At 41.6% G+C, this 27,311-nt stretch overlaps 4 protein-coding genes across 11 annotated transcripts in view; all 4 read right to left on the bottom strand.

Moving 5' to 3' along the window:
• Positions 1–333: 333 nt before the first annotated feature.
• LOC120568858 (RNA-binding protein MEX3B-like) lies at positions 334–5,399 on the bottom strand. The gene is made up of 4 exons (XM_039816588.1): positions 4,857–5,399; positions 3,737–4,300; positions 1,729–1,982; positions 334–1,569 (listed from the first exon to the last, which is right to left on the bottom strand). Exons 2-4 carry the CDS (start codon positions 4,233–4,235, stop codon positions 337–339), a joined length of 1,986 nt encoding a protein of 661 aa, XP_039672522.1. The 5' UTR covers positions 4,236–4,300; positions 4,857–5,399; the 3' UTR covers positions 334–336.
• A 910-nt stretch (positions 5,400–6,309) lies between these two features.
• Positions 6,310–12,764, bottom strand: mbd3a (methyl-CpG binding domain protein 3a). 2 transcript variants are annotated; one of them, XM_039816677.1, is made up of 7 exons: positions 12,561–12,763; positions 11,574–11,739; positions 9,338–9,475; positions 8,882–8,972; positions 8,608–8,785; positions 7,382–7,540; positions 6,310–7,236 (listed from the first exon to the last, which is right to left on the bottom strand). In XM_039816677.1, exons 1-6 carry the CDS (start codon positions 12,572–12,574, stop codon positions 7,387–7,389), a joined length of 741 nt encoding a protein of 246 aa, XP_039672611.1. In that variant the 5' UTR covers positions 12,575–12,763; the 3' UTR covers positions 6,310–7,236; positions 7,382–7,386. The 2 variants fall into 2 exon arrangements, with proteins under 2 accessions (XP_039672611.1, XP_039672609.1); XM_039816675.1 differs by having other exon boundaries at positions 6,310–7,540; positions 12,561–12,764.
• A 1,055-nt stretch (positions 12,765–13,819) lies between these two features.
• Positions 13,820–17,443, bottom strand: LOC120569025 (cytochrome b-c1 complex subunit 10). Of its 2 annotated transcripts, none has more exons than XM_039816831.1 (3): positions 17,294–17,443; positions 16,020–16,150; positions 13,820–14,217 (listed from the first exon to the last, which is right to left on the bottom strand). In XM_039816831.1, exons 1-2 carry the CDS (start codon positions 17,341–17,343, stop codon positions 16,030–16,032), a joined length of 171 nt encoding a protein of 56 aa, XP_039672765.1. In that variant the 5' UTR covers positions 17,344–17,443; the 3' UTR covers positions 13,820–14,217; positions 16,020–16,029. The 2 variants fall into 2 exon arrangements, with proteins under 2 accessions (XP_039672765.1, XP_039672764.1); XM_039816830.1 differs by having other exon boundaries at positions 13,820–14,221; positions 17,294–17,441.
• A 1,897-nt stretch (positions 17,444–19,340) lies between these two features.
• tcf3a (transcription factor 3a) overlaps positions 19,341–27,311 on the bottom strand; it is a 30,139-nt gene continuing 22,168 nt past the window's right edge. For 2 of the 6 annotated variants that reach the window (XM_039815526.1, XM_039815530.1), the window contains 4 exons: positions 26,575–26,707; positions 24,341–24,579; positions 22,108–22,239; positions 19,341–21,994 (listed from right to left, as the gene is read on the bottom strand). In XM_039815526.1, the coding sequence (XP_039671460.1) occupies positions 22,115–22,239; positions 24,341–24,579; positions 26,575–26,707 (497 nt within the window). In that variant the 3' untranslated portion in view covers positions 19,341–21,994; positions 22,108–22,114. Of the gene's footprint in view, positions 21,995–22,107; positions 22,240–22,639; positions 22,876–24,340; positions 24,580–26,574; positions 26,708–27,311 lie in introns of those variants that run through there. The other 4 variants (XM_039815527.1, XM_039815529.1, XM_039815528.1 and 1 more) reach the window with 4 other exon arrangements.

Genomic DNA, 27,311 nt, shown 5'->3' with positions numbered 1-27,311 from the left:
GAGATAAGACACTAGTTTCCTTCCAGAAGTTCACCACCGAGAGACTGTCTGAGCCATAACTGTCTGCAGACCAGTTTCAATTAACTTCACTCTGAAAATAACTCAGTCATTATTATTATTATTATTATTATTATTGTGATTATTAATCTTGACAGTTATCAGCAATAAATCAACATCCGTATAGTATCATCATCTCTATTATGCATTTATTATGGTCCATCGTGTGTGTGAGAGTTATTAGTGTGAATCCTTCCATTGCCTCTGCCGTAGCTGGTGCCCCACCCCAGTCTTCTTCTTGCCCACCTCATATTGCCCCCTACCCCCTCTCCCCAGGCATTAGGAAAAGATGCGGATGCACTGTGTGGCGGGGGTGTGGCAGACGGGACACTCGGGCTCAGCTGACTGGCAGATTTGCCCGGCGCACTCCATGCAGAACAGGTTGTGGCCACAAGGCACCAGGGCTGCCGTCACCTCGCTCTCGAAACACACAAAGCAGTCCCTGTTGATCCCGGGGCTGACGCCGACCAGGCCCGCGACCCCGGAGACGGAGCCGCCTTTCAGCCGACTCAGCATCCCGGAGCTGAGGACCATGCCGCCGCCGCCGCCGCCTCCCTCGGAGTCAGTGGGCGAGCCGCCAGGCAGGGAGGACGCCGAGCAGGAGGAGTAACCGGTCGACGAACCGCCGGAGCTGGAGCTGGACGCGCCGGAGAAGGAGCCGCCTCCTGCGCTGCCCGACTGTAGCCAGGAGAGAGTGCTGAGGGGGTCGCTCTGTGCACGACGGGCTAGTGGATGATCCAGGGGGCCCACGCCCGTGTCCTGAGGCAGAGTTGGAGACAATCTTGGAGTGATGGCGCCACCGCTGAGGCCGCTGCTGTTGCGACGTAGAGGCTGCTGCTGCTGGGAGGAGCCGGCCGTCTTATTGCCCGCCCCGCCGTTGACGAAAGGTGCCCAGATGTTGGCAGCGGTGAACTCAAAGCCCAGCTCGTCCGAGGAGGGCAGCCCTGGGGTGGAGTCGCCCCCGAAAGTAAACCCTCCTCCAGCACTGCTGGAGCCTGTGCTAAAAGGGCTGGTGGGGCTGCCTCCCTCGTTGGCCTTGCGAGAGGTGCTGAAGTTGTCGGAGCTCATCCCGCCGTTGTGCGTGTGATAGGCTACTGAGGAGGACATCTTCCGGCTGGAGGAGTGGTGCATGGACATGGGGAGGGGAGGAGGCGGTGGGGAGGGCGGAGGAGGAGGGGGGGGGACCGAATGGTGGCCAGTAGCCCTGGACCACAGGGACGACCCCAGCCCTCCGCTCAGGGCGCCCAGGCCTTCTAGACTGACATCCGTGCCGTTGGAGTGGAAGTCATTGTCTCCCTGCAGGTCTACAAAGGTTCCAGTTCGCAGGGTGATGTGGGTCTCGATCTCCTCGCGCGCGCGGTCCACGTTCTCCGGCATGCCGGTCACCTCGAACACCGGGTCTTTCTCTCGACTGGGTGTCACGATGTAGGTGTGAGTCTGCTGCTGGATGCGCTTGATCGTTGCTCCCTTTGGTCCGACAACTAAACCGACTACTCTGTAGGGCACCCTCACCTGGATCGGTGGCAAGAGAAAGGTTTTAATTTAACTACAGGACAGAGAACAGAGGTATGGCGTTTTTAAGCAGATGTTATCCAACACCCAGTTATTCCTTTGTTACCCGGCAGAGTAAAACAAAAACACAGCTAACGACTAAGTATTCGGTTTCTGTACCTGTATGGTGGTCTGTCCAGGTAAGTGTGGTGGTCCAGGAAGAGAGCTGGCACCGCCGCCTCCTCCACCGGGCCCTCCAGCTTTGCAGCGGGACGCCCGAATCATAGAAAAATGCTCAGCCGCAGAGACAATTTCCCGCTTGGCCATCTCGACATCCTCCCTGCGTCCCGTCACGATAAACACTGGCTCCTCGCCTCTGACTGGAGTCTTTATATAGGTGTTTGTTTTGGCACGCAAGGCCTTAATCTTACAACCTGGAAGACACGGACACAACACCATCATTTATACACATTCAGACACACACCCATGCATATATAAAACACATATTTATGACATAGCCATAAATATAAGTGCAGTTATAGTACATACACAAAATCTAATGAGAACACTTCCAACATGCACTCTTAGCAGTTTAGTAAGTACACCTTGTTAACTAGGGCTGCTCCCTCTTAGTCGACTAATCGGTCGTTTTGGTCTTAGTCAACTTAGATTTCTTTAGTCATGTTTTATGCTTTTTTCATGCTGAATGACTTATTTCCAAGAAACGTACGAGCACATCTCTGGTAAACACAAGAATTAAAGTGGTGCTTTTGCATGACTCTTAGCGGAGAAACTCAGATTTACAGATCTGTTTAGTTGAAATTGAGGTGTTCTCCCGACTTGAAATCGGTCTTGAAAACTGTTCCCACAAAAACTGAACAATATAATCTTCGTGATGGTAGTACTTATTTTTTGATTCACGACTGTTGTATTGGACTGCATTAATTTAACTAAGTGTACCTAATTAACTGGCAACTTGGTATATACACACACAAACGTGTTGTAAATTGAAAGCGGTTCCAAACACATTTTTGAATATAGAAATAAATAAATGAGTCAACATGCTTGATTGCGTCAACATGCCGGGTACTGAAATCCTCAAAAACAAAACATTCAAAAATCAACACCATAATCACTACAGTTCCGGTGCTTTAATAATGCACAATCGGAAAATTTTCGCATCATAACAACATATCCGAGGACGCAAAAAGCAGCGGTTATGCAGGTTATTCACGAAGAGCCTGTTTGCCCCAAACATGAAGCCGGGAGCGGATGCGCTGCTTGTGTCAACTCATGCTCCTCCGCCCGCCGGCATCAACCGGGTGCTCTGTTTCTTTAAATATGGACGCTTGGTTCTCGGCGACCAATAGGGCGCACGGTGTGTGATGTCATTCTGGGAAGCAGAAAGCATGGCTTTTTCAAACAAAGAGAACAATGCCGTAACGCCGCCGCGGCTGCGACGGTCGACCCAAACCTACAACCTCAGTCTATCGAAAGTGGAGGACGTGTGTGGATAAACAGACAAAAGAAGAAAAAAAAGGAGACATGTATCGCACGTAGCGGCTCATATGCGAGCAGCAGCATCGGCAGACGGCGCTGGGTGCAGGGCGTAACACCGCCCAGTCCCGTGTTGGTGCGTCTGCTGCCCCGTTTCAGCTTAAAAATCTGCTCAGCAGGGACAATAATAATCTACCATAAACATACACGTGAGATAGAATTGCGAGTTCAGTGTTCAACACGGACTCCGCGATATGTAAAAATCAGCACATTTCGGTATATTCCCTTTGTTAGATGCAGGCTGCTAGACATGTCCAGACTCCCGACAATCTGCCGCTTTGTCTGACCCTCTCCCACCCCTCCCCCTCCCTCCTACTCAACCACACTCTCTCACTCCCCCCTCGTGTCTATTGTCTAAATATTGTTAAAATTGAATATAAATATAGTACGTAGGGGTTATTTAATGGACTACGCATTATGCTGACATCAAAGACCCAAACAGTGAGTGCAGTCCGACCTGAGCACCAAGCACACGCTGTAAAAGTTCAGAGATCCTGCTTCCACCAGACTGCCACCCAAACAAAGAACAGCCAGGCTGCATGCATCCTTAAAGCTCACCATAAACACCAGTTAATTCCTCACTAACTAAGCAGCATAACACACAATCACACACACACACTCATGCTCTTACCTTGTCTCCCCACTATTTCAGCCACATGTTCAGAGCTGGGGACAGGTACACATTCCGTCATGTTGACACTTCTTTTCCTGCTGCAGAGGACGGAGCTTTGTTCCCCGTGGAGCATGGAGTGCGTGCTGGCCATGTGGTACCCGCCCGAGCCGTAGTACTCCGGGGATGGAGAGCAGGACGTCGGCGAGTCCCGGGACCCGTTTGGATGCTCCAGCATCTGTAGATCCACGTAGCCCCCTCCGCCCACACCGTTGCAGCCCTCGGAGCCCGGACCCTGGGTCCCATCTAGAGTGTCGACCAGCCCGCCGCCTCCGCTACCACAGTCCACTTTCTCCAGAGCCATGAGTGACAGCTGGTCCAGGGCGAAGCGGAGCGCATCATGATGGTCCTCTTCCCGGGACTCCTGGTCTGTCTCTCGGGGCAGACCGACCCCGTTGTGCTGGCTGCTGATCACCACGTCGTGGTCCATAATCTCGGGGTGGAATAAAGGGCTAGGCATTGTCTCTCCGTGGATCTCACATCAGATCACGGATGCCTGTTTGTTGGGAGTGAGCTCACCCTCTTCTGAAATAAAAAAAAATTTAAAAAATGGTAAAATAACAAAAAATGTCAAGTGTTTGTTTATCATAAAACACTCAAAACCAGGCCAGGGATGAGCACAGTGGAGTCACCGATCATTCAGAAACAGCAGCATGCATTAGCAGTGTTGATTTGGGCGCCTTGCTTTGTCTGTTGTTGCTTTTTGTCTGACACCTGAAACCATCCAGGAGGTTGTTTTGTCATAAAGCATGTCCGCTTTAACACAAGTGCACAACGTGTACGCCTGCACGCATAAGAACATCTGTGGTAATAACTTCAGACACTCTTATATGTACTGGTCGAATAAAAAAAAATATATATATATATATAAAAGAGGGATATAAGCTGTTGTTAGCTTCAATAGCCAAGCTAACAGGCTAGCTCCACATAGTCGGCACTCAGTCACGTTGTCGACCCCTTTGTTTGGGAGCACCACAGCTAGCTGGTTAGCTCTGTTCTGACAGTCGAACTTGTGATCATTCTCAAATGCAGCCGCGTTGATTTTTAAAATTAAACAAGTGCGAAAACCGCATGAACTTACTTTATCTTGCCTTTGTCGACGAGATCCTGTCTTCGGTTGTCGCCCAATTTTTGAGGGAAAGATGAGAAGCAGCCAGGAGGAGGAGTACTGTGCGCTGTGCAACGCTAGAGAGCTAACTGGTTAGCTAACTAGTAGCACGCTAAATGGGGGGGGCGTAGGAGAAAAACGTTTTAAAAACGAAAAGAGAGCTCTGTTGTTTTTTTTTCTCTTTCTTGAGAGTCAAAGCATATTCCTGGGAGTGTCACTGGGTCTTCCTTTTGCGTACCGTCAGGGAGACCGCCGCTCAAATCCAAGGTTAGCAGTTTTCAGTTAAAAAAAACACACACACATTGGTTCTCAGCTCTCTGCATCTACTGCTGCTGCCTGACCCCGGTCGGTCCGCCGCCTTTGTCTCGCCAGGCGCACGCCGCTCCGTCTCCAGCACACGGCACTGACGTCATCCGCGACACAACAATGAGTTCAAAGGCCACATGCAGCAAGGGGAGAGCATCGACGGCAAAGCCACCGCTGCTGTCACTGCCAATTGTGTCTGTCAGTCTGCAGGGCACTATTTAATCTCCCTATCTCCCTCTCTGCATTCCGACTGTTAACGCATGATACATGTTTAAAAAAATGTTGTCATACTTGGGTGTGTTCATCATGGCTACCAATAAGGTGTTTTGGGTGGTCCAACAAGAGCATTGAATGATGCTCATGCAGTGTGTGTGCGCGCGCGCCTCCATTTATTTGTGCTTTCTAGGTAATACAAATAATAATAAAAAAAGAATCGTGAAGGGCAATAGGTATTACATTAATATTATTAAAAGCACCACCCTTTCTTGAACCATGAAAGGATAGGTTCACACTTTTCCAGGTTTAAAACAAAGGTCACATGGACACTTGAAGTTATTGATCACTGTAATTGTTCCTTCTGTCTATACTGGCTGTGGAGAGATCCCCTCTTATGACCTATTTGGGTTTCCTTGCTGATAATTATAAATATATATATATTTTTTTTTTACTTTGGAAGATACCAACTTTGTGTAATTAACTCATTAGCTTTGGCTCAACATGGTCTGTGGGTTTTGGAAAGGAGGAATCATTACAGGGAATAATGTCTATATATATATATATATGTCTATATATATATATATATATATATATATATATTATATATATATATATATATATATATATATATATATATATATATATATATATATATATATATATATATATATATATATATATATATATATATATATATATACATATACATATATACATACATATATATATATACATATATATACACATATATATATATACATATATATACACACACACACTTGAACAATCCTAACGCTAACTTTTAAAGAAGAAAGGACCACAACCTTTAATCACAAAATCTAAAAACATGTCCACCTACCACAACCTCCTAGATTTAAGAATGATAATGACCAAGAAAACATCAGTCATGAAAGAGCTGCATTTATTTGACATTGACACAGGGGTACAGAGACAAATAATAAATCTTGTAATGAGGTACAGTACATCTTGTTATGAGGTACATCAGTGTTCTATTTGTTTTTCTGAGGGTACACACTCTCGGTTACGGATTAAACTCAAATGTAGCTGGCAAAACAGTCCTAATAATTATTTTGGCAATACAAATACCATGACTTAAACTCCCAAACCATGTAAACTCAAAAAGGTTATTGTGAGAAATAACACTGCTTTGAACGGTCAAACAATCAAATCAAACAAACTAAATGTGATTTTACACAGCCACGAGATTGCTGTGTGCATGTAAACATACTGCAACCTTTTTATGCTTTCAAACAAACTACCTATAGTGCCAGAGTAAAATATAAAAGAGCAACATGTTAAAAAAGAAACGCACAACGTCAACATTAACTGATACATTCAACACACATACACACACACACACGTCAGTCACATACATCAGGTTTGTGTTTTTAACTTTGAGCTTGAACAGCTGTCAACTAAATGTAACACTGCATTGTTTAGAACATCATCCACAACTGCCGTAAACTGCCTTAAAAGTACAACTACTTACAGGAACAATAATTTCCTTTGACTCACTATACTATCAATAGTGAAGTGGTGGTCATTCCTGAAAACACTGAACTGTATAGAGAGTCTTAAGAAAGTTGCCATACATTAGTGGAGGTAAAAAATTAACTGAAAGCACCCATCCAGGATTACACTGTCACATGTAAGAAAAAAATACAAATAAAGAAAACAGTCTTTGTTAAGGTAAACACAATCTGCAGAATGTCTGCTATTAGGGTCTATTTCAGTTAAAAGTGTATACAAAATCCTTGTGGAGCCAATTATTTGAAAATGAAAGTTTACCAGCAAACATGTCACAACAAGCCTGTGGGAGAGATGAGAAAGAGACATGTTACATGCACTGTAGTTGTCCTAACAATGAGGCTAAACAGAGGCAATGGGTGAACCAATTTAAAAAATAAAAAAAAAGGATTCAGCAACACTGGTACCAGCCCTGCAGTTTTGAGTACCTTGGCTATAATTCCTCCTTGTCCACCTGTTCAACCTTCTCCTCCACTTTGTTGGCTGCTGCTGCATCTGCAGCGGTGTCCTCTATATGAGCTAACATATCAGCCGTGAGGGCTTCCTCCAGCCGCCTCCGTACATTCTGCACCAGGTCCTCCTGCTTCCTAAGAGACATAGAAGAGGAAAATAAATAAATAAGGTGGCTATAATAAAAAAAAAAACTTTCATGGCAAAGACACGAAGATGACCACATGACAAGATTTAGTTCCCCAAGTAGTGGAACATGTATAGAAATATAATTAGGGCTGCCAAAGTTAACACGATAATAAGTAAACGCAAATTCCTTTCAATGCCACAAATGTTTTTGAAGCGCAATTAACACACGCACGTTTGGTGATTTGGGCCTTGCGCCGGGTTTGTGAGCGTTTATTTTCCCACATGTGAGGTTAAACACAATTACACTGCCACATTCAGCTGACAAATGTACTTGTACAGTGTGTCTGTAGCTGTAATACACAGGCTCCAGTGTTTTGTGTTGAACTGCTTAGTTAACCTTTCCAAGTGTAAAGTGGGACACTACATTGTGTTAGCATTACCAAGTAATGTTACATTCAGGTCAATGTGCCCAACTGTTGTTGCTTGATGGGCTTGAATTTGCCATATTATGTTTTCAGCATACAGTACCTTTGAGGTTATTCTGGAGAATATTCTTTTGGATTGTTGCAATAATAAAAAAAATAAAAGAAATTAATAACTTGAAAAATATCCCTTTTAAAGTTAATTTAGAACAGATACTAAAAAACAACACATTCAGCACGTTTGACACAAACTAGATCGCAAGCCGACCACGGAGCTCCGTGCCGCTCTCGTCTTAACAGCCCAATAGTCAACATCATATGTATACAAGGTCTATGGTTAACATGGTTGCCGAAGGGAAGCGGGCAGCGCTTCAGGGTGCTTCCACAAAACAGAGTAAGCTAATCTCAACATTCAACACAACGCATATTTCAGGCATGGTGCTTTTTCTTTTATGTACCCTAATAACATTTTCACTAGTTCAGTAACTTAACATGATAACCCCAAACTAACAATAGGCCTAACATGTTAAACTACCTTGTTACTGGGTGCATGTGCCACAATTAACTGCACTTTCAGTTTACTTGATTCCCATTTGACACATTAAACCGAGAAGGGGAAAACTACAGCTGTGTTGTTTGTGTGAACATCTTACCTGATGTCATCATCAGTCACTACGAAGGCTTTGCAGAGGGGCTGTGATGTGTTGAGCCAGACTCCAGGATTTTTCTCCACTGCAGCGGTGAGCTGTCCAGTGACCGGTGCCGGGCTGGTGTGCAGGGCACTGGCGATGGCAGAAAGCAGTGTTTTATCTGAACACGCAGGCCCAACACCTAGGCAGAGGACAACAGGAAAGCACAAGTCAAGCTTCTAAAAAATTCCAGCTCTGACTCACACAAGGTTGTCATATTTGTTTTGGTTACACTCACCCTGTAAGCCTTTTGGAAGATCCATAGTTTTCACTAGCTCCTCTGCGATATCAAATGCATTTAACCCGCTCAACTTCCTCTCCCAGAACAGCTGAAGATTGAAGAAAACAAAATGTCCTTGTTAAGTTTTGAGCACATCTTTCCACAAACTAAATATGTGCATCATTATATAATTTACAAGGATATTGAACTAGGTTGAATCGACCCTTTAGCACTCATTACATAACAGCAAAGTCAGAAAGAGACATAACAGAACACTAGGAAACCAGGTTTTATAGTGGCCAGCTATGCAAAACATTACAACTACTAAAAAGGTACACCAATTTTCTTTTACTCACATGCCCTTCTATTGTATTAATGGTGATGTAATCGTTTCCTAAAAACACTAAAAAGTACAGAGAGCCTAAAGAAAGTTTTAAGAGCTGAAACGTGCATGTTTTCTGCCCTCTGACTTACTTGTTTCGGTTGGTCCACAGCCTTCTGCGGGTCTGTCTTCACCTTGTTGTTGGGATGATTGGTTACCTTGGTCACTGGTTGTTTGAAGATGGATGCTGTCTGTCGAACTGGTAGTGTTGTGTTTAAATCAGGCTTGGCCTTTAAGAGAGACAAGAACATAACGGCAAAAATTCTGATAACCAATTTTCTCTCATAATAAAATACAACTTTTTAGAAGACTTGTGAAAAGTTACTGTACAAATCTACACAGCTGTATGTATGTATGTGTTATTGTTAGTGATGAACAGGGGGTACTGTTGCATCTCTTATTTAATGCTATGCAGTGTGACGAAACATTACAATGAACTGGGATGATTATTATGATGCAGGACAGTTTGGGGGGAATGATCTTAAGCTAATGGTGCGTTCTTTTTGTCTTGTAATCGCGACTAGTAGCTCGAGCGTGACGTCACATCCGTGTCGAAAAACGAATAACCGCGGGTTGTTGCATTCTTTTTGTCACACAATACTACGAGTCGGAGAAAAGATGGATTTTTGTAACATTTTTAGTAACATTTAGGATTCTATTCACCCAGTTATTGACAAATTACACATATATTTCACAGTTTGATACATGAAAATTACGTTTTGATTAACGTTAGGCTACTGCTCTGCTTTCTGCTCAAGACTCTGCTTAAAGCCATTGTTGTCATATAGCAACCGAGCGTCTCTAGCCAATTTCAGCTGCACAAGCTACAAAATAACTAATTAGACGGTATTTAACTCCTAATAAGACTGTAGCGACATGCCTATAGGTAGCAGTATACAGTGCTATGTGTACGACTTCTTCATTTGGTTACAACAACGACAAAAGTGCTTAAAATTGTAGATAACCACAATGTTTACTACGTGTGATGCACGACGTAGCCATCTTTGAAAGTGAGCTCGGGGTCCTCTGAGTTCAGACGACTTGACGAGTCGTAAATACGACCTCGGGGGCGTTCTTTTTGCAACTTCCGGGTCGTAACTCCGGAAAACAACTCGTAAAACGACTTCGGTGGACAAAATGAACGCACCATAAGCAGCAGAGATATAAGGTTGTAATGATGTAACAATGTCAGTTTTACAATGGCACTGAATATCCCTGTTAGCACAGTCTTCAGTCAATCATAAAACTGCTTGTGGGAGATGTGTATCACTAAGGGAGGCAACAAAGCGGTCTATGGCAACTCATGGGGACGGTTGTGTCCAAATTCCTTCCTTATTTGTTACCTTATTCACTATATATAGTGTCAAAATTCTGATACAAAGTATATGCATATGCTAGTGTCAGAAGATCTAGATTTACAGCTCACTGGAGTAAACTAAGGTTTATTATGTAGGTCACAGTCACTGTGTACACCACATGACCACAACTGTTGCCTGGGCAATTTATCAGTTAGAACTTTATGGCATAGTAGCAAAGAAAGTCATTGTTAAAAAAATAAGTCTCATGACATACTAACTAGTGTTTGCCAGAAAACATGCGTGAGACTCTGAAACAAAGTGGAAGAAGGTTCTATTGTACAATGAGACCTAAACTGAGCTTTTTGGCCGTACTACAATAATTACACTAAATGCTATGTTTTGGGTTTAAAGACAACACTTCCTGGAGCGTCTTTTTTTTTTTACCTTTATTTATTCAAGGAAGGTTCACTGAGAGGCAGCCTAACAGTATAACAGTATACAGGCAGTATAACCACAGTCTGATCTGCTGGCCACTGAGCAGCTCCACTGGAGCGGTTGGGGTTAGGTGCCTTGCTCAAGGGCACCTCAGTGGTGGTAATGAGGGAGGGACAAGCGCTGTTCTTTCAATTTCCCCACCCAGATTTTATCCTGCCAGTCTGGGGATCGAACCGACGACCTCCCAATCACAAGCGCCCGTCTCTAACCTTTAGGTCTAAATCCATCCAAAATGTGTGGCAGGTCCCCATGTAACCTGAGCAGGTTTGCAAGGAAGACACCTATTCTCATAAACTCAAAGCTGGAATTACTGCCAAATGTGCCTCCACTGATCACTTTGGTTCACGTTATCATTAAAGACTTGCTCTGTTGCTCATTGTCAGTATAATTAAAACCATTTTCATTAAATAATGTAAAACCATAACATGAAAATGGGAGGGGAATATGATTTATGGGCACTGTATATTAATGTAATAATTGTCCCTTCAGGTAGCACAGCACAGTCATTACTGCGTCATAAATACCACATTCTCACCCTGATTTGATGGTTGATGTCATAGAAATTCTTGTGCCTGCTGCGCTGCACTTTGGTCAGGAGCGACCATCCGGCTCGGGAGTGGCTGGCATTCACATCTGTGTGAAGGTTGCTGCCCAGACTGCGGACTATCTGGGGCTTGTTGAAAATGCGCTTAACAGGTACACTAGAAAGAAAAACAGAAGACTCATCATTATCACAAGATTTACTTCTTCATTAACCGAGGCATTAAAGCAGTTATGGGTCTGGACACCCACACTTGGCTTCTCAGTTATTCTAAATGATCGGATCTCTTCACAGGCTAAATTGGGGCATAGTTCTCTGAGGTCACAGTACAAATCTGTACACGCCCACAGGTGTAATCAGTAAGTGAAAACACCTGTGTGGATGATTTTTGGGTGTGTAGTTGGAATTTTGAGGTAGATCAGTTAACTGCTACTGCTTTGTAATGATAATAACGTACAACGGAATTGATGATTTTCAAGCGTACGTTACCACTGTGTTGAGAGTGAAGTATCTACTCATTTTTGGGACTTGCAAGTGGATACATTAGCGGTGAACTACACACGAGGCAGCATATCCTTTATCTACAAGTTTGAACAAGACAGCTGGCTGCAGCGGAGATTTTTATACCGTATACTTGCGTAATTTAGCTGTGCCGGGGCCCAACGCGCCGCAAGTCAAGCGTGTGTAAACAATGAAACTTAGCTAGCTAATCAGGCTAGCGGCGTTGGTAACGTCAACGTACCAGGAACCAGAGTATCAATTAACTTACTATTGTTCTAAGTTGCATGTTTACAAACGTAATAAACTCAAAACGAGCTAAAGCCTACGTTTAGCTAAAGTAACAAAAGTGTAAATAACACAGACCTGGTAATTTGCTAAGTGTTGTTCTCAATTGCAAAACGCATGTATGCATGCGTGCATTTCCTGCAGAGAAACTTTCATTTGAACAACTCCTTCGACTGAACATTTAAAAAGTCTCACCCTTTTCTTTCCATGGTCTTGGCTGTCTTTATTTGTTTGTCTCCAATTCTGGCTCATAAAAGATAAGAAGCCAGCTATCTGACTATTACTGCAGTCATAATGTTTCACCGAGTCTGGTTTGTTATCGATCCCCGCTGTCTGTCTCCCGTCAGGACCTTCACAACTGCAGATCACTCCGCCAGCCTTGTAAACACACTGAGCGGAAGACATCCGCCACGCGCCTGTAAAATAGTCCGAACATGACGCGCCAGGTTTCACATGATATGTTCACGACACACTGTCAGAGGTAGAAAGTAACCGCTCTAAAACTAAGTATATTTACTCAAGAACCACACTTGAGTACAATTTTGAGGTACTTTTGTACCCCTACTCCACTACATTTTAGAGAAATATTGGTACTTTTAAAACACATATTTATTAATTTGTTGTTAGTTACTTTGCACACATACTGTACACATACTGTACGGTATAATCAACTTAGATAATGATGTATTTATATAAGTTAAACTAAGTACAGTAGTACTGCTAGAGTACAGTAGTTTGACAGACCACCTGGACCTGGCTACATTAAAATGCTGCTTACAGGTTATTCACTTATAACACTATTAAAAGGTCATTCTGAATGAGCGCTTTCACGTGCGATGTTTAGTACAGTTTGCTGCTTATAACTATGTACTTTTAATGTCATTTTATTCCGGGACTAATACCGTTAATTGGGTCACTTTACATTATTGCATTATATTTACTTTTAAGAATCATTCTAGAACTGCACTAAATATATTTGTGGCAATTCCGTAACTCCATGGCAACCTTTAGTTATACCTGTATAAAGTGTAAGACTTGTACACATTAACATCTTTTATCCGGATACACAATCCAAAAAAGTAGTCACACCATTTAAAATAAAAATTCAGGATCGTAACAATCATCTCTCCCAAATTGTTTGTCTGCTCTTTTAATATATGGACTGTGTTCTAATGCTTTTTAAGATTTGTTTTCATCACTGATGTCTGTTAACACAGCTTATATTTGTATCATGGTCACCTATGGTCTTTAGGAATATACCAGCTAATATACCAGCTAATCAGAGGCAATTAATAATTACCATATCCTTCAGTGATCTGACAAGGTTAAATCCAAGCAAACTGTAGCCAAACTGCACTGATGGGGCTACATTCAGGATACAAATACACTTTAATTTGACTTGATATTGAATCATTAAATCATTGGAAGTGAAATAATTTTACACAACCACAATATAGGTTACATCTGATCTCACATACTTTACTTCAACTTTTCAAAACAATTAGAGTATGACATGAAGGGAAGAGGTTTCCATTTGAGAAGCAGGTTCGACACATAGGAGACTGGTGATTCAAATAAATACCTGACCCCCCCCAACTAAGTGGGAAAAGAAAAGAAAAAGTCCAATTATCATCAGTGTTTTAATATTCCTTCCATCCACGTTTTCACTGGTAGAAGGAATGTTGAAATGCCTAACTCCAGTGCATTTCACAGGATGTTGATGGTGAACAGTTTAATGTTGACTGAGCTGGAGGATGAAGAGGACAGCTTCCAAGTGGCCTGGCACGCAAGTTCCGGGCTGCAGCAGTTCTTGGTCATTATTTTAGTCTTTGTGTAAAAAAACAGCAGCGACCTGACTGGGGGAAAACAAAGTCATTAGAGTAAACAGTAGAAATGTGGTTTTGCTGTGACAGATAAATCAAAGCTGGATGGAAAGTCACCAAGTTCAGTTATATTTAAGTGGCACTTGAAAGCACATCTGTCTTTTTGTTCATAAATCCTATGCTTTGTTATTTTTATTTTAAAAGCACTACCCAAAACTCATTCAACATCTAACACTCTTCGCAAACTTTCTTTGATTTGTGGGTTGAACAACTATCAATTTTGAAATTTCCGAGCCAAATAACTAAGCGGCAGTAGAGCGGTTGAAGGTTTGAGAGAAAGTCCTATCTTATTCAAAGCTGCTACACGTGGTCTTAAAATAGCCCACTGTCCTGGATTCTGGTATTCTGATGCCTCTAAACTACCCAGCTTACTGTCTCTGAATTTCACTTGTTTCCTTAGCCATGAGTCTCCAGGTCTCTGCTGATGGAAAGCATCCCATAAGGGTCTTCACTCAAGTGTTTTTATATTACCAGTTGGTAACTTGGTAACGTATAAAGCATGCACAAGGTTACAACTTTCTTTGACTCTCAGCTTGTCATCTAGAAAATATGCAGAAGAACACACAAGTGTCCCTGTGCATGCAGTTATGTCTACATTCCAAGTTATTTCAGAATTAATAACACTGCCTGTGTTCATTGAAATACATTGAGTATGTCACCCAATGAAATAACATGGCTTTGACGTGTGGTTAATGGTTTATAGACAACAATGTAGTTATATCAGATAGAGGCTTAAGGCTGCTTTATGCTTCTGCGTCAACTCCACGCTGTAGCTACGCCGTCGCTTCTACGGCGTCGTGACCCTTTCGGAGTTCTGCGTCGGGGTTGCTTTGCATCGCGGTGCATTTCGCCGCCACAACGCTAGGGGGTGATGAGTCTGAGGTTATTTGCGAGGTATCTGCCAGCCAGTTTATGTTATGTTCGCAAGCAAACTTTAGCACAACTGCCCACAAAGTAGTGCTTGCTGGCAAAGTGCTAATTTCAAAACGTTACTGATGGCGCAGTGGTGATGGCGCAGTGGATATGACACATGCCTTTGGTGCAGGAGATCTGGGTTCGATTCCCACTGCGATACATCAACCAATGTGTCCCTGAGCAAGACACTTAACCCCTAGTTGCTCCAGAGGCGTGCGACCTCTGACATATATAGCAATTGTAAGTCGCTTTGGATAAAAGCGTCAGCTAAATGACATGTAATGTAATATAGACACTTTACAAACGGATAACCCCGTCATTGTAACCAAAACATGTCTGAGTTTATTTGTAAAGCTTATGTCAGTGAACTAGCATGTTGCTACTCCCCACAGTAGGCTGCTTGAAACACCGACTATCAACACACGGGACGAGTTGACCAATCACAGTCCTTGTGGTCTGCGTCGCCTCCACGCAAAGTTACACATTTTTGGAGGTGCACGTCGCGCTACAGTGGAGGGCTCGGAGGGGGATTCGCGGCGACGCAGAGGGGTCTGCAGGGGTACGACGTCGATTTGACTCAGAAGCATAAATCAGCCTTCAAGCTGATATTAGGCTGTGGCTACACAGACAATACGTGTTAACTGGACTGACTGCTGCAACAGAGGTACACCTTCACCCTGTGCTGCCTGTGTTCTCTGGATGGAAGTCTGTTGCCATTGTTCTTGTTTGGAGCTTTGAAAGATACAGTAGGTGCAGAAATAACGATGCTGATAACAAAATGTGATAACGTTTCAGCTGTCCTTATTCATCACATGCTGTTACACCTCTCGTAATTCTGCCATTTCCTGAGACTAACCTGAGTGCCACTACTCTTCCTTCTTGAATTTGCCATTGATGTAGGGGACATAATCCAAAATCACTCGCCAGTCTGTGAAGTGGACCAGAGCTACGCCTCCGACTGTGCCCCATACAGTCATAGTTGGGATCCTGTTGAGTAGAGAACATTGTCAAGATTTTACCAATGTCTTTTTCCATTTAACGTGTATATACCCCTAGGACAAACACCTAAACAATCATCAAGCACTTATTGACTAGTAAAGCAGTAAGTGTTGGAGTAATGCATGCTAAAAATGAGCAACTTTTATCTTGATAGTCAATCATTTTGTAAAACTATCAATAGACTTGCTGGTTAAAGCTTCACAAATACAAATGTGAAGAGCTGCTTGCTTTTCCTCCCAATTTGCATCAGTTAGCTTGTTAGACTAAGTCCAGAATTAGGGACATGCATTTTCAGACTAATTATCTTTCTGATTAATCCATAACGAAAATAACACCTCCAGCCCTTCAGGTGGGATCAGGGAGTTAGCTAGCTCTCTAACCCCCCACCCTCAGTCACTACATATTACATTAACGCACATCCTGGACTATAACCCCCCCCCCCTGACCATTGCACATATTATAAATACTGTGAACTTTTTTCACATGCCCTGATCAATATTTTTTCACATCCTGCTCTAAACCGTACAGCATTCATTATTTCCCTTACTAAAACAGTTATAGTGTACATATTTATTTTGTTATTGCCTTTTTTTTAACATTTTATTGTTATATATATATTCTATATTTATGGCCTTGACTGTAGCAGTACTTTGTCATATTGTTTATTCCCTTTAATATGTTTTATTGTATTCACACATGCACATTTCTTCCAAGTGAAAATTAACTTTGGTAATAAATATGATTGTAACGTTAGGTAACGTTAATCGGTTAGTAATAGCAGAGATGGTTGAACAGTACAGAGGATCTTTGGTAATAGAGAATATTTTCTTAAACGTATTCAAACTTGGTTATAAAATATATATATATGGAAATTACGTTTGCTATGTGATCATAGAAACTACAACAGCCATTGAGGAAAAAGTAACACTGACCTTTTTACATTATAATGGTAATTTTAGGCATTTTTAGCCTAATCTTAGCTGACAGGTAACGTTACAGCATGTCCCCAAGCAATGACCTCGGCTAACGTTAAGCTAATGTTAAGCTAAGGACACATAGAGATTATTTAACCGAGATACTGACTTCTTCACTTTTTTTTTTACCACTGATACGATATTAACAAAATCTTACCATGACTTGGCAATGGACACATACTTCTGACCGATTACTTTACTGATCATTTTGGCTGAAATATGTCCTCCTAACGCAGGACGTGCAACTTAAAAGCTAAGAACTTCCGATTTTGGTTTGCGGACTACGCGTTGTGCGCATGTGCGTGAACTACTTCCGGTCACCTTTCCGGTGGGCCTCATGGGACCATAATTCGGAAAAAAATATGAACGGTAGTGAACGGGGAGAGGCAAATTATTTTTTTATCCCGTTTGAATTGAGCCACGGATTACAAATGTGATGTTCCTAAATTTAAAAGATAATTTCTCAGTTTGCCGTATGACCACTTAGTGAAACCGCCGCTCAGTGAACTCTATGAGTGAACAAAGCCGGTCTCAATGGCCGGTTTACGGAAAGCCGTTCCACTCCCTATTCAGTTCTCTTAATACATCCATGATTCAGTCCCATTGTACCGAATCTGGTTGCAGTTCTACCAGAGTTCCACTGGGGGTGATAGCGGTCCAGTGCAAAATGAATGGGACTCTATGGAGCTAGACGGCTAAATGTGTCTCTTTCGCCAGATTGTCGTTGAGAAACCTCAGATTTGATTGTAGTTTTTGCAAGTTCAACATGGCTTATAGGTCGAAAGTTGAATGAACGAGTACTTATGTCCTTTTGATTTCTTACAGGGTGAGTCGTTGTTGCCCATAACACGCTAGCATTCTGCTAATGAATGCTGATTGGTCAGTGAAGGTCTGATTACGATCGGAGATCCAGCTTGACGGTATCCGAAGCAGAGCCTGAATGTCAGAGTGAATATTTCGGCGTGGTCTTTAAAACATCAGCAAACCTCTTTCTAGCATGTGTATTAACAGGGAGAGCCTAACCTGTCAGCTGTGTTGTCGATGTCTCGAGAGAAAAAAGGAAGCGACTCAGAGCTTGCCGTAAAGCAGTATCTCCGGCCGTATATGTGTATGACGTCATTGACATTTTAAAAGGCTTTTTAGAACAAACAAAAAAACGACTTAAAAAAAAATCTAACACCCAGCAGTGTGTATTTTCTTAGCCTCCCCTTTCAAATGCAACATTCAAATTACTAGAAAAAAAATTATATTCTGAGAAAAGTGGATTTTGAGGGGTATAGCCCTATGGGTATAGCTCCATAGAGTCCCATTCATTCTGCACTGGCCTGTGAGCGCCCCCTATATCGAACTCTGGTGGAACTGCAACCAGTTCAGAAGCCGGAAGTAACGAGGGAGTGGAACTTCTTCCTATATTAGAAATTCTTTGGAGTATCACATTGTGCCTTGATTGTTTGTACGATTGTTATATAATAAAGAGTGAATTTAGAAAAAAAAGAAAAAAGAAAAATTCTTTGGAGTGAACTACATCTCTCGTCTCACATAAATTACGTCACCGCTTGATGCTCAACTTGCTCGCTAGCTAACTTAGCTCTATTCATGGAGGCTCTATTTCACAACACCTGTAACGTTGCCTTGCCTGATGCGTTTTATCCGGTGTAGTTTTATCAGCAGAGAAGCGTAAGAACGAGCGAGATCATCTGGTAGTGTGAGTAACGTTACATCCCGGGTACGATTCAGCGAGACGTCATCCATGCGACTTTGAAGTATGTAGTCTTTCTAATTACGTTTTTTTTTTTTTTTTACAGTTTAACAATAAACTGAGACTTTCTTGACATGAACTGACGAACATCATATGTGTAATCCATGGCTCAATTCAAACGGAATCAAATAATAATTCGTCTTTCCCCGTTCACTACATGGATGTATTAAGAGAACAGTTCACTACCGTTCATATTTTTTCTGAGTAAGGTCCCATACTCTCATTTCTGCCCCGTAGCGGACAAATCAAGGTATTGTACTACTGCCCACTATGAAATCAACGTTACCGGATTGGCCTGTCCTTAATTGGGTAGAGTCAATTTCATAAATAAATACTGAATGGATCGACCACTACCTGGTTGCATTGCAGAAAGGAAAATGCAATTAGGTTGTTTTTTTTATTTATGGGTTAAAAAAAAAAAAAAAAAGACATTGGATAAACGTGGTAGTTATTAAAAATGGCACATTTATTGCTACATTACTGTTATATACACAACAGTTCTCTATATCTACTTTATATATAAAAAATAGGAAACTGGAGGCACTTTGAGGACATAGCCTACATAGATGTTGTCCCCAAACATGAGTGAAGACAGAGAGATTTGTAGCAGTTCATCTGTTGTGGACAGAAAGGGTCTCTTATCAAAGAATATTAGGTGCATGTTTTGTTCCTTGGATTCCGCCGACATATCTTTCATGTAAAGAAATAAAAGTATAAGTCTTTAGTAGAGATTTTCATATCATAACAACACCACATTTTTCTGCAGAAAGGTTAGAGTAACTGACAAGAAAATAATGTTTGGGGCTAGTCCGTGGGGCAAGATTTGTGATAAAATGACAGGTAGAAAACCAAATACTGTTACATATCAGTATCAGCTTACAATGATAAAGCTGACATGTCATACAGCTGTACATACATATCAATGCACATGCCAGTCAAGGACAAAATTATACTTAAAAAAACTCAGTACATAAAAGATGAAAAATTTTAAGCAGTTTTCAGCGTCAAAGTTGAAGACCAGGTTATTAGTCATTTTACATTTAATGACCCAGACACTGAAGCAATCTGTATCAATGAGTGTAATTCTTCACTTAGATGTTCTGAGACACTGTCAGATGTTACAGAAGTATGTATGTTTTTATACATCTGTATTATAAAAAGGTACAACCTATAAATCCTCAAATGCAACATCACCCACCATGTAGCAGAGAAGTATTCAGGCACTGGTGAGTAACCATTATCAAAACTCCCAAAGTCAGGAAAATGACTAAGGCCACCCTTTTTTGATTCATTTTATGCTTCAGATCCTGACAAAACAGTGAATTATGTTGCAGATTGTGCAGACCGCCCCTACTGCCCCTTCCTCAAACTAATCAACAAGCTCATCAAAGAGCTGGACATCAGGAGAGAAGAGGGGGGGTGTGCTGAAGAAAAAAATATTGTTCCATTTAAGAAAAACTGTCACAAACACCAGAACAATCCAATTACAACTGGTCTGACAGGTTTGTGTTGAAACATGCATTTTTTTTTTTTTTTTTTAAAAAAAAAAAAAAAGAAAGGCAATATCACAACATGTGATGTTACAGAAGTTTGTCATTTCTAAGCACCTGGCACAAAAGAAAACACCTCACTTTGTTCATGGAATCTAAATTGAGAGTCGTCTTACATTTAAACAATGTAAACAAAAAAAAAGAGAGCATTCCAAATGATACAAACAAAAGTCATACAACTATCTTACAAAGTAAAAAATAAAACGATACAAAAAGCAATGATAAATCAATTCTACAAAAGGAAGATCCTTACAACAGGCTTTGCAATTGTTCAAAAGGGGAAAAAAAATAAAAATAAAAATAAAAAAACACTAAATGCTCAAAAACACAGCAACAACCAAAACAAGTCCATCAATGGCAAGTAAATTCTCTACAGGGTAGCAGGTACACTCATGATCCCTTTCAATACCCAATTATTTCTGCCTTCTCGCAAAATGTGATTTACCACAATACAAATTGCTTCGAGACTTAAGTTTAGTAAGTTCCTAATGCTGTAACAGAGTCTTTAGGTATGATTTGACAGGGGCAGGCTGATGGGACACTGGCTGACCACATGGCTGTGTGACAGTCATGATGGTGAAGGAGCTGAGCAGTGAGGATGACATCTGTACACTCCAATCCAATCAGCTGAGATGTGCATCTGCACATTTGATTCAACATCAGTGTGGTTCCTGGATTTGTATTGAGTCTTTGCTCAGGTTTGTGTCGGTGGAGGGTCTCTCTCTGGCAGTCTCTGTTTCACTTGCATTGCAGTGACCGTAACAGATGTACAGGACTTAAAGAGAGGTAAGATTCAGGGATCCACAGTTAAGAATAAACAAAAAAATAACCCACCACATGGGAGTCAGTGACTGTGGCACCTTTTTAGTCAAAGCAAGAAATAAAAAATACATCTAGAAATACCAGAATACCGACAAAAAAACGAGTTGTCTCTCTGATTGCCCAGTTAGTTGCTGGAGGTCTCCAAACCTGCCTCTGTAATTCAGTCATCACAAAAGGAGATAATGATTTTATCTTAACACTATGCATTAGGCCTCTTTTGGGCACATGTTTAAAACGGGTTTTGTTCAATCATAAGATAATAAACCCAGTTGTCCCTCTTTGCCTGTGAAGAATGTAAGACCTGCTTTTCAGATGGGAATGCCAATAATCATCCAACAATACAAATCCTAACTCTGCTTACACAAGCAGTTGATCCAAAAAGTTTCATTTGATCCAAACAAGTTTTGCTCCCAACACGTAAAGCAATTTTTCAAAATGTCTTACAAAAACACGATCATAAGAATGTCCTTATGTCCAATTTCCACTGTCTCCAAACCGGTGTCCTCGGTTCAAAGTGTTGTCATGTTAAGATTAATACATTTCCCCCTCTTTCTGTAAGAGTGTGCTTGTTACTTTTGTATTCATAGTCAGGAATGTGGCCACCTGCTTTGTCAGTAATGAGGTGTGTGTGCGTGTGTGCTTTCCAAAAGTTGATTAACACACACTGAGATGCATGACAATGATAGATTAAGGCCACGTGTTCTAAGGGCTGTACAATCAACAGGAACTGGAAGAGAAAGGAGAACATTGAATGAATATCTTTCCACAAAACAGAAACATCCAAATTGTTATTATCTTGCAGGCACCACAAACCCAACTGTACAAACTCTGTAGGCTGACCTGAGAATTACATATGTCCATCTCCTCCTAGACCAGGGTGACCCCCACCAAGCTGCATCTGGGGGTCCACGCCGGAAACTTTTTCCTCCTCTCTCCTCTTGAGGCAGGCAGCCTTTGGGTTCAAATTACGCTCTTTGAAAAAAGGACCAACACATTTTATTTATTAAAAACAGTAAGGGAGCACGTCTTTTTATACCTTAAAGCAGAGTTGTGAATATACAAAAAGGTCAACAATAGACAGGGAGAACAGAAAAAGGGGAAAGCCAGACAGGAAAATGAAAAGTAAGATGAAAAATGCAGGCATTTGGCAGAAAAGCAGGGATATACTTCCTCAAATTCTCCCTTTCATCTCCATATTTCAAAGTCATACGAGCAAATAGCGAAGAGAAAGCCAAAGTGAATGCCACACAGTAAGCGAGAACAATATAAGAAGAGATTTTTCTATAGGTGAATGACTGGCAACTTGCCCAGCTATGATAAGAGATGGTTGGTTGTCTATGTGGATCAGACCTTCCTGTATCGGCTGACCTACCTCGCACCTGCTTCTCCAGGCCCATAATGACCTGGACAGCCTGTTGCAGGATGATAAGCTTGGTCTGGGCCTTGTCGCTCTGCAGGTGGACCTGACACATCCTGCCCAGCTCTCTGAAGGCTTCGTTAATGTCACGCACGCGCACCCTCTCCCTAGTGTTGTTAGCCATGCGGCGCTCACGCTCCCTCTGCTCCTTCTCCTCGGCAGTCAGGTTCTCATCGGTCACCGAGACATTGCTGCAGCCAGGAGGAGAAGTGGGGGGTGGAGGGGCTGGTTAACAAACCCAAATCACAGCCCTCGCTGAACCCGGGCTAGACGTTCTCACTAAAACTGGGTTTTGAACCTATAATATTACTTTTAACTGAGTATTTTTCCTCGTCAGAATCACCCAAGAGAAGACCAGTGGAAATGCTGAAGAAGATACCAGTGGAGTGGGCTGTGTTGCAAGAGAGGGAGCGGAGGGGTGGGAACAGTTTTCAGGATCTACAGTATGCAAACAATACATCTTTGTAAAAATGATGGATGTTATCTCAATGAGTCACAACTTTAGGTGTTGTGGGTTGAGTAAGGCGCAACACTAAATGATTCTAGCCAAGACACATGTATATCTGAGATCAAGATACAGTCAACCTGAGCGACCGGGTCTAATGAATCCATCCTGAAGTCTAACCAACAAACAATTTCTTTTGGTCACTGAGGTCCAGGATGGAAGTTGAGGGGATATGGTGACTGTCCAGCAAAATGAGAGAAGTTATGAGGAGGGAGAGAGAAAGGGAGAGAGAGGAAGCAACACCTTCTGCCAACATAAAAAGAGCCACAGAGAAAAAGCCAAGAGGAGAGGCTGAGGGCATTGTGTTAAATACATCAGCAATAGGAGATGTATTTATCTGAATATGAGGAAGAGGTGGTCACTGTTGATATCTGTAAAAAGAAAATGACAAGGAGGACAGGGGAGTGAATAGAGAAACAATAAGGTTTTTCGCGAAAAAAGGGTGGCAAAATGAAAGGGTTAATGCTTGAAAGGCTGGGACATGCAACACAGAACTGCAACAAAGCTGAAGACAGGTTAATACACATGACAGCCCTGCTTTCATGCTAACCAGAGTGCCAGTGTATAGACAGGTACACTATGTTTGAAAGGTTTGAAAAGACATAATGCTGAAATAACTTTGAAATTAAAATGACTTCATAGTTAACTAAAAGCTTAATGAGGCAACAGTGGAAAAAGCAAATGAGCACAGAAAAAGATGTGTTAATACAGTGGAAGGGTGAGGCAGAGAGACATGTAAGCATTTTCACAGCGGAAACAGACGGACAATTATAAGACAAGGCAACACATACTGTATCAGAACAAACAGCAGTCCTGTATGTGTTACCAGAGGACGAAAACCATAGAAGATGAACTAGAGAATGGGCATGTCTTAAAAACAGTCACACAGCTTCATTTCCTTATCCCATATTCTTACTTTGATGATCACTTTTAGGATGGATTGCAAAAACGGCTTTAACTCACATTATTCCTGCTTAATACAAGCATTAATACCACCACAAGTGGAGTCAAATGAATTGCCATGAGTCATTTTAAAAAGATCTAATATGACTAGCAGCACATGTCAGGAGCGGTGGAATTGAAGCCATGTGGGAGTGTTTTATAAAGAGGCCCTTCCCCTCCTTTTCCTTTCTCCCTGGACACCCACTGACCTCGAACTTGCTGCTCCAGGTTGAGTATAACGTTAACGGCCTGTTGCAGTACGATCAATTTGGTCTGCGGTTTCTCGTGGCTCAGATGGAGCTGACACATGCGGCCCAGCTCCTTAAAAGCCTCGTTGATGTCCCGCACACGTAGCCGTTCACGGGTGTTGTTTGCCTGCCTCCTCACTTTCTCCCGCTCAGCCTTTACCTCCACTGGTAGATCTTCATCGTCTTCCTCATCATCCAGACTAGCCAATGGCAGATGAGGAGGGAATGAAACAACAGTATGGGTACAGTTCACTGAGAATAGCTTCCCAATTACGGTGTGCAATACATTTTCCTAATGATGTCAACACCACGTGGAAAGGGATACAATTCCAGAGTAACTCAATGACGATTACAAACACTGCTACAAATGTGGGTCACATTAGGGTTTGGCCCGAGCAATCTGTCCGTTTTTGACCAAATAGTACTAGGAATAATGGAGGCCCAGGAACTAAAGTCAAGAACAGAATCAGGAACTTAAAGCTTCCACCACATCTAAAGAACCATGAAGATTAAAAAAGGTGCTATACACGACATTCAGAACATTAATATAGCCGCAAACAACTAATTGCTATGTAAGGATATAGTGGAGTAATGGCGTCCTGAGGAGAGAATTAAGTCACATTCCTTCTGTGTTTGTTGTAATCAGAGCTTCTCTGTTCTTTGTTTCGGTGGCTGGGCCAGCCGCATATGCATGTTTGTGCATGTGATTGCGATGCATGTGTGTGGCCGGCGCGCCAATTTGTTTTGGTCTGAGATGTTGGAGCTCTAGCGCAACATCTAGTGGTTCTGAATGTCGTATATAGAACTTTGAAGTAAATGACCATGATAAAAAAAAAAAAGATTAAAAAGTAACAACTTTGTGTGAGATGCAACGTCTGAACTCCAGCACTGCCAGGAAACCAACTGTACTTAGTTCTTGCGGTCAAAATGCTGGTAAAGAATAAAGAGAACATATTCCAAACAGAAAAAAAACTGCATCAACAATGAGGAAGAGCAGCGAAGATGAAACTCGCTGACAAACAATAGCACGTAAGATAATGTGATCGACAACTGTAGCAGTGTTTATAATTGTGATTTTATTACTTTCAAATTGAAATCCCATTTAATGAAGTGTTGATCTGGTTTAAACTGTGGAAACCAAATTTTCTTCTAATCATTGGCTCTGAAATTGTCTTTTGTCTGTATTTTTGCTTACTAGATTATGGCATTTTCTGTTCATTAACCTAGATTTAGTCTTTTTACTCAGCGATAACTGTTCTCGGATGTAGATTCAGATTTTTGAACTCTACTGCATTAAATATTTTAATTGAAAATGGTATTTTGGTTATATAGTTTCTTCCTTAATCCTCCATTTCCACTTTCACTTTTTTAAAGTGCTCATATTATGCAGGTTATAGGTTTACAAAGTGAAAAAGCCCACAGTCCCCCCCAAAGGGACTTACCATCTCCAACAGAAAACGCTGTTCACCAACTGCTCCAAACAGCTCTACTGTAGTCCAGCCTTTACTTCAGAGACCAACGTGCGTCACTTTGTAACACACGTTATAATGCTCGCCTAGCTGCTAGCGTGGCACGCCCTCATACTCTGCTTCTGACTGGCTAGTAGTCCTTACCTAGCTACTGTGTAAGTGAGATGTCTCACTCTGTAGCTAAAACAGAGAGCTCAACACACAGGGTGAAAAGAGGAGCTGCAGCAATGTGCAGTAAAACAAAAATGTGGTGTTTTCTGAAAATTAAACTATGTAAACCTATTCTGATATAACCTCTAAATACAATTATGAACCTGAAAATGAGCATAATATGAGCACTTTAAGTCAAATGACAGCTCCAACTAGTGAGGTATCCTACTTAACAGATGATGAATCTTTTAACACTACACAGTAAAAGCACCTTTAGAAACAAGAATACATTTATAACTGGCCATCCTCTCTTACCATGTAAGAAAAGGGGCACAACTGAAGTCCCTGTAATTTAAACAAATGTCTTTTAATTTGTATTCATTATTAATAGACTAGTGCCCATAAGTTTTTGATTGAATTAAATCAGAAATGAATGACTAGAAATCATCATTTCTAAAAAGGTTGAAAGACCATTTCCTGACACATATTATACTTAAACCACAGCAGCATTATTTGCCATGAAATATCATGCAGTGATGGAGTATAAATATTGTGTGAAAAAAAGGTTTTAGACACCTTGTTCCCAGGCGGGCCTTCACGTCTTTTTTCTCGTCCTCTGACCTGTCGGTGATGGAGCAGTTTTCGTCGTCCTCCTTGTCCTCTCGTTTGATATCAGAACCACTGGAGCGATTTAGGCTACCGGACAGGGCTGCACAGAGAGTTCAGAAACAAGGATACTGAATGAGATACATAATGAACTAAAAAAAGATTACTTAAAGTGGCAATATCGAGAACTTTCATTTAAATATATGTCTGTTAAAGCACCATCTATTGCCAAATGAGGTAACACAATGGTGATTAAGCCAATGGCCCACTGATGTAAGTATTGCAATATTTATATATTTGCAGTATTACAAACTGGGTGTCTGTGGCAACATTCCCTATAACAAAAAGTTGTTTTTTAAAGTTACTGCTAATGCAGGCTGCACACCTCCAATTTCTCAGCAAGGTAACCAACTACTTTCACTTTCGCAGACTCAGGTGTGACCATGTGCATAAAAAAAATTTCAAATAAATAAATCACATCACAGAATGATGGAACAAGGCTATTATTATTATTATTATTATTATTATTATTATTAATAATATCATCATCATCATCATCATCATCATAAAGACAACAATTTGTTTTATTCTAGGACCTTTAGTATTAAACTGCTTTTGCTGTTGTCACCAGTAAATAGGGTGTCACCAAATCAACCAGAGCTGAAATATTAAGGATTGCCACTTTGATATCCAATGATGGCAAAGTA

Source organism: Perca fluviatilis, chromosome 11 (genome assembly GCF_010015445.1).
Source record: "Perca fluviatilis chromosome 11, GENO_Pfluv_1.0, whole genome shotgun sequence".
Lineage (NCBI taxonomy): Eukaryota > Metazoa > Chordata > Actinopteri > Perciformes > Percidae > Perca > Perca fluviatilis.
This window is presented reverse-complemented; position numbering and strand designations above follow the sequence as displayed.

Coding starts and splice junctions, on each gene's coding strand:
- LOC120568858 (XM_039816588.1), bottom strand. CDS start 4,235: ATGCCTAGCCCTTTATTCCACCCCGAGATTATGGACCACGACGTGGTG. Junction 1,983..3,736: donor TGAAATAGTGGGGAGACAAG/GTAAGAGCATGA, acceptor CGTGTCTTCCAG/GTTGTAAGATTAAGGCCTTG. Junction 1,570..1,728: donor CTGGACAGACCACCATACAG/GTACAGAAACCG, acceptor CCACCGATCCAG/GTGAGGGTGCCCTACAGAGT.
- mbd3a (XM_039816675.1), bottom strand. Junction 9,476..11,573: donor ACATCAACCATCAAATCAGG/GTGAGAATGTGG, acceptor TCTCTCTTAAAG/GCCAAGCCTGATTTAAACAC. Junction 8,973..9,337: donor CTGTGGACCAACCGAAACAA/GTAAGTCAGAGG, acceptor TTCAATCTTCAG/CTGTTCTGGGAGAGGAAGTT.
- LOC120569025 (XM_039816831.1), bottom strand. CDS start 17,343: ATGATCAGTAAAGTAATCGGTCAGAAGTATGTGTCCATTGCCAAGTCA. Junction 16,151..17,293: donor GTGTCCATTGCCAAGTCATG/GTAAGATTTTGT, acceptor TCTACTCAACAG/GATCCCAACTATGACTGTAT.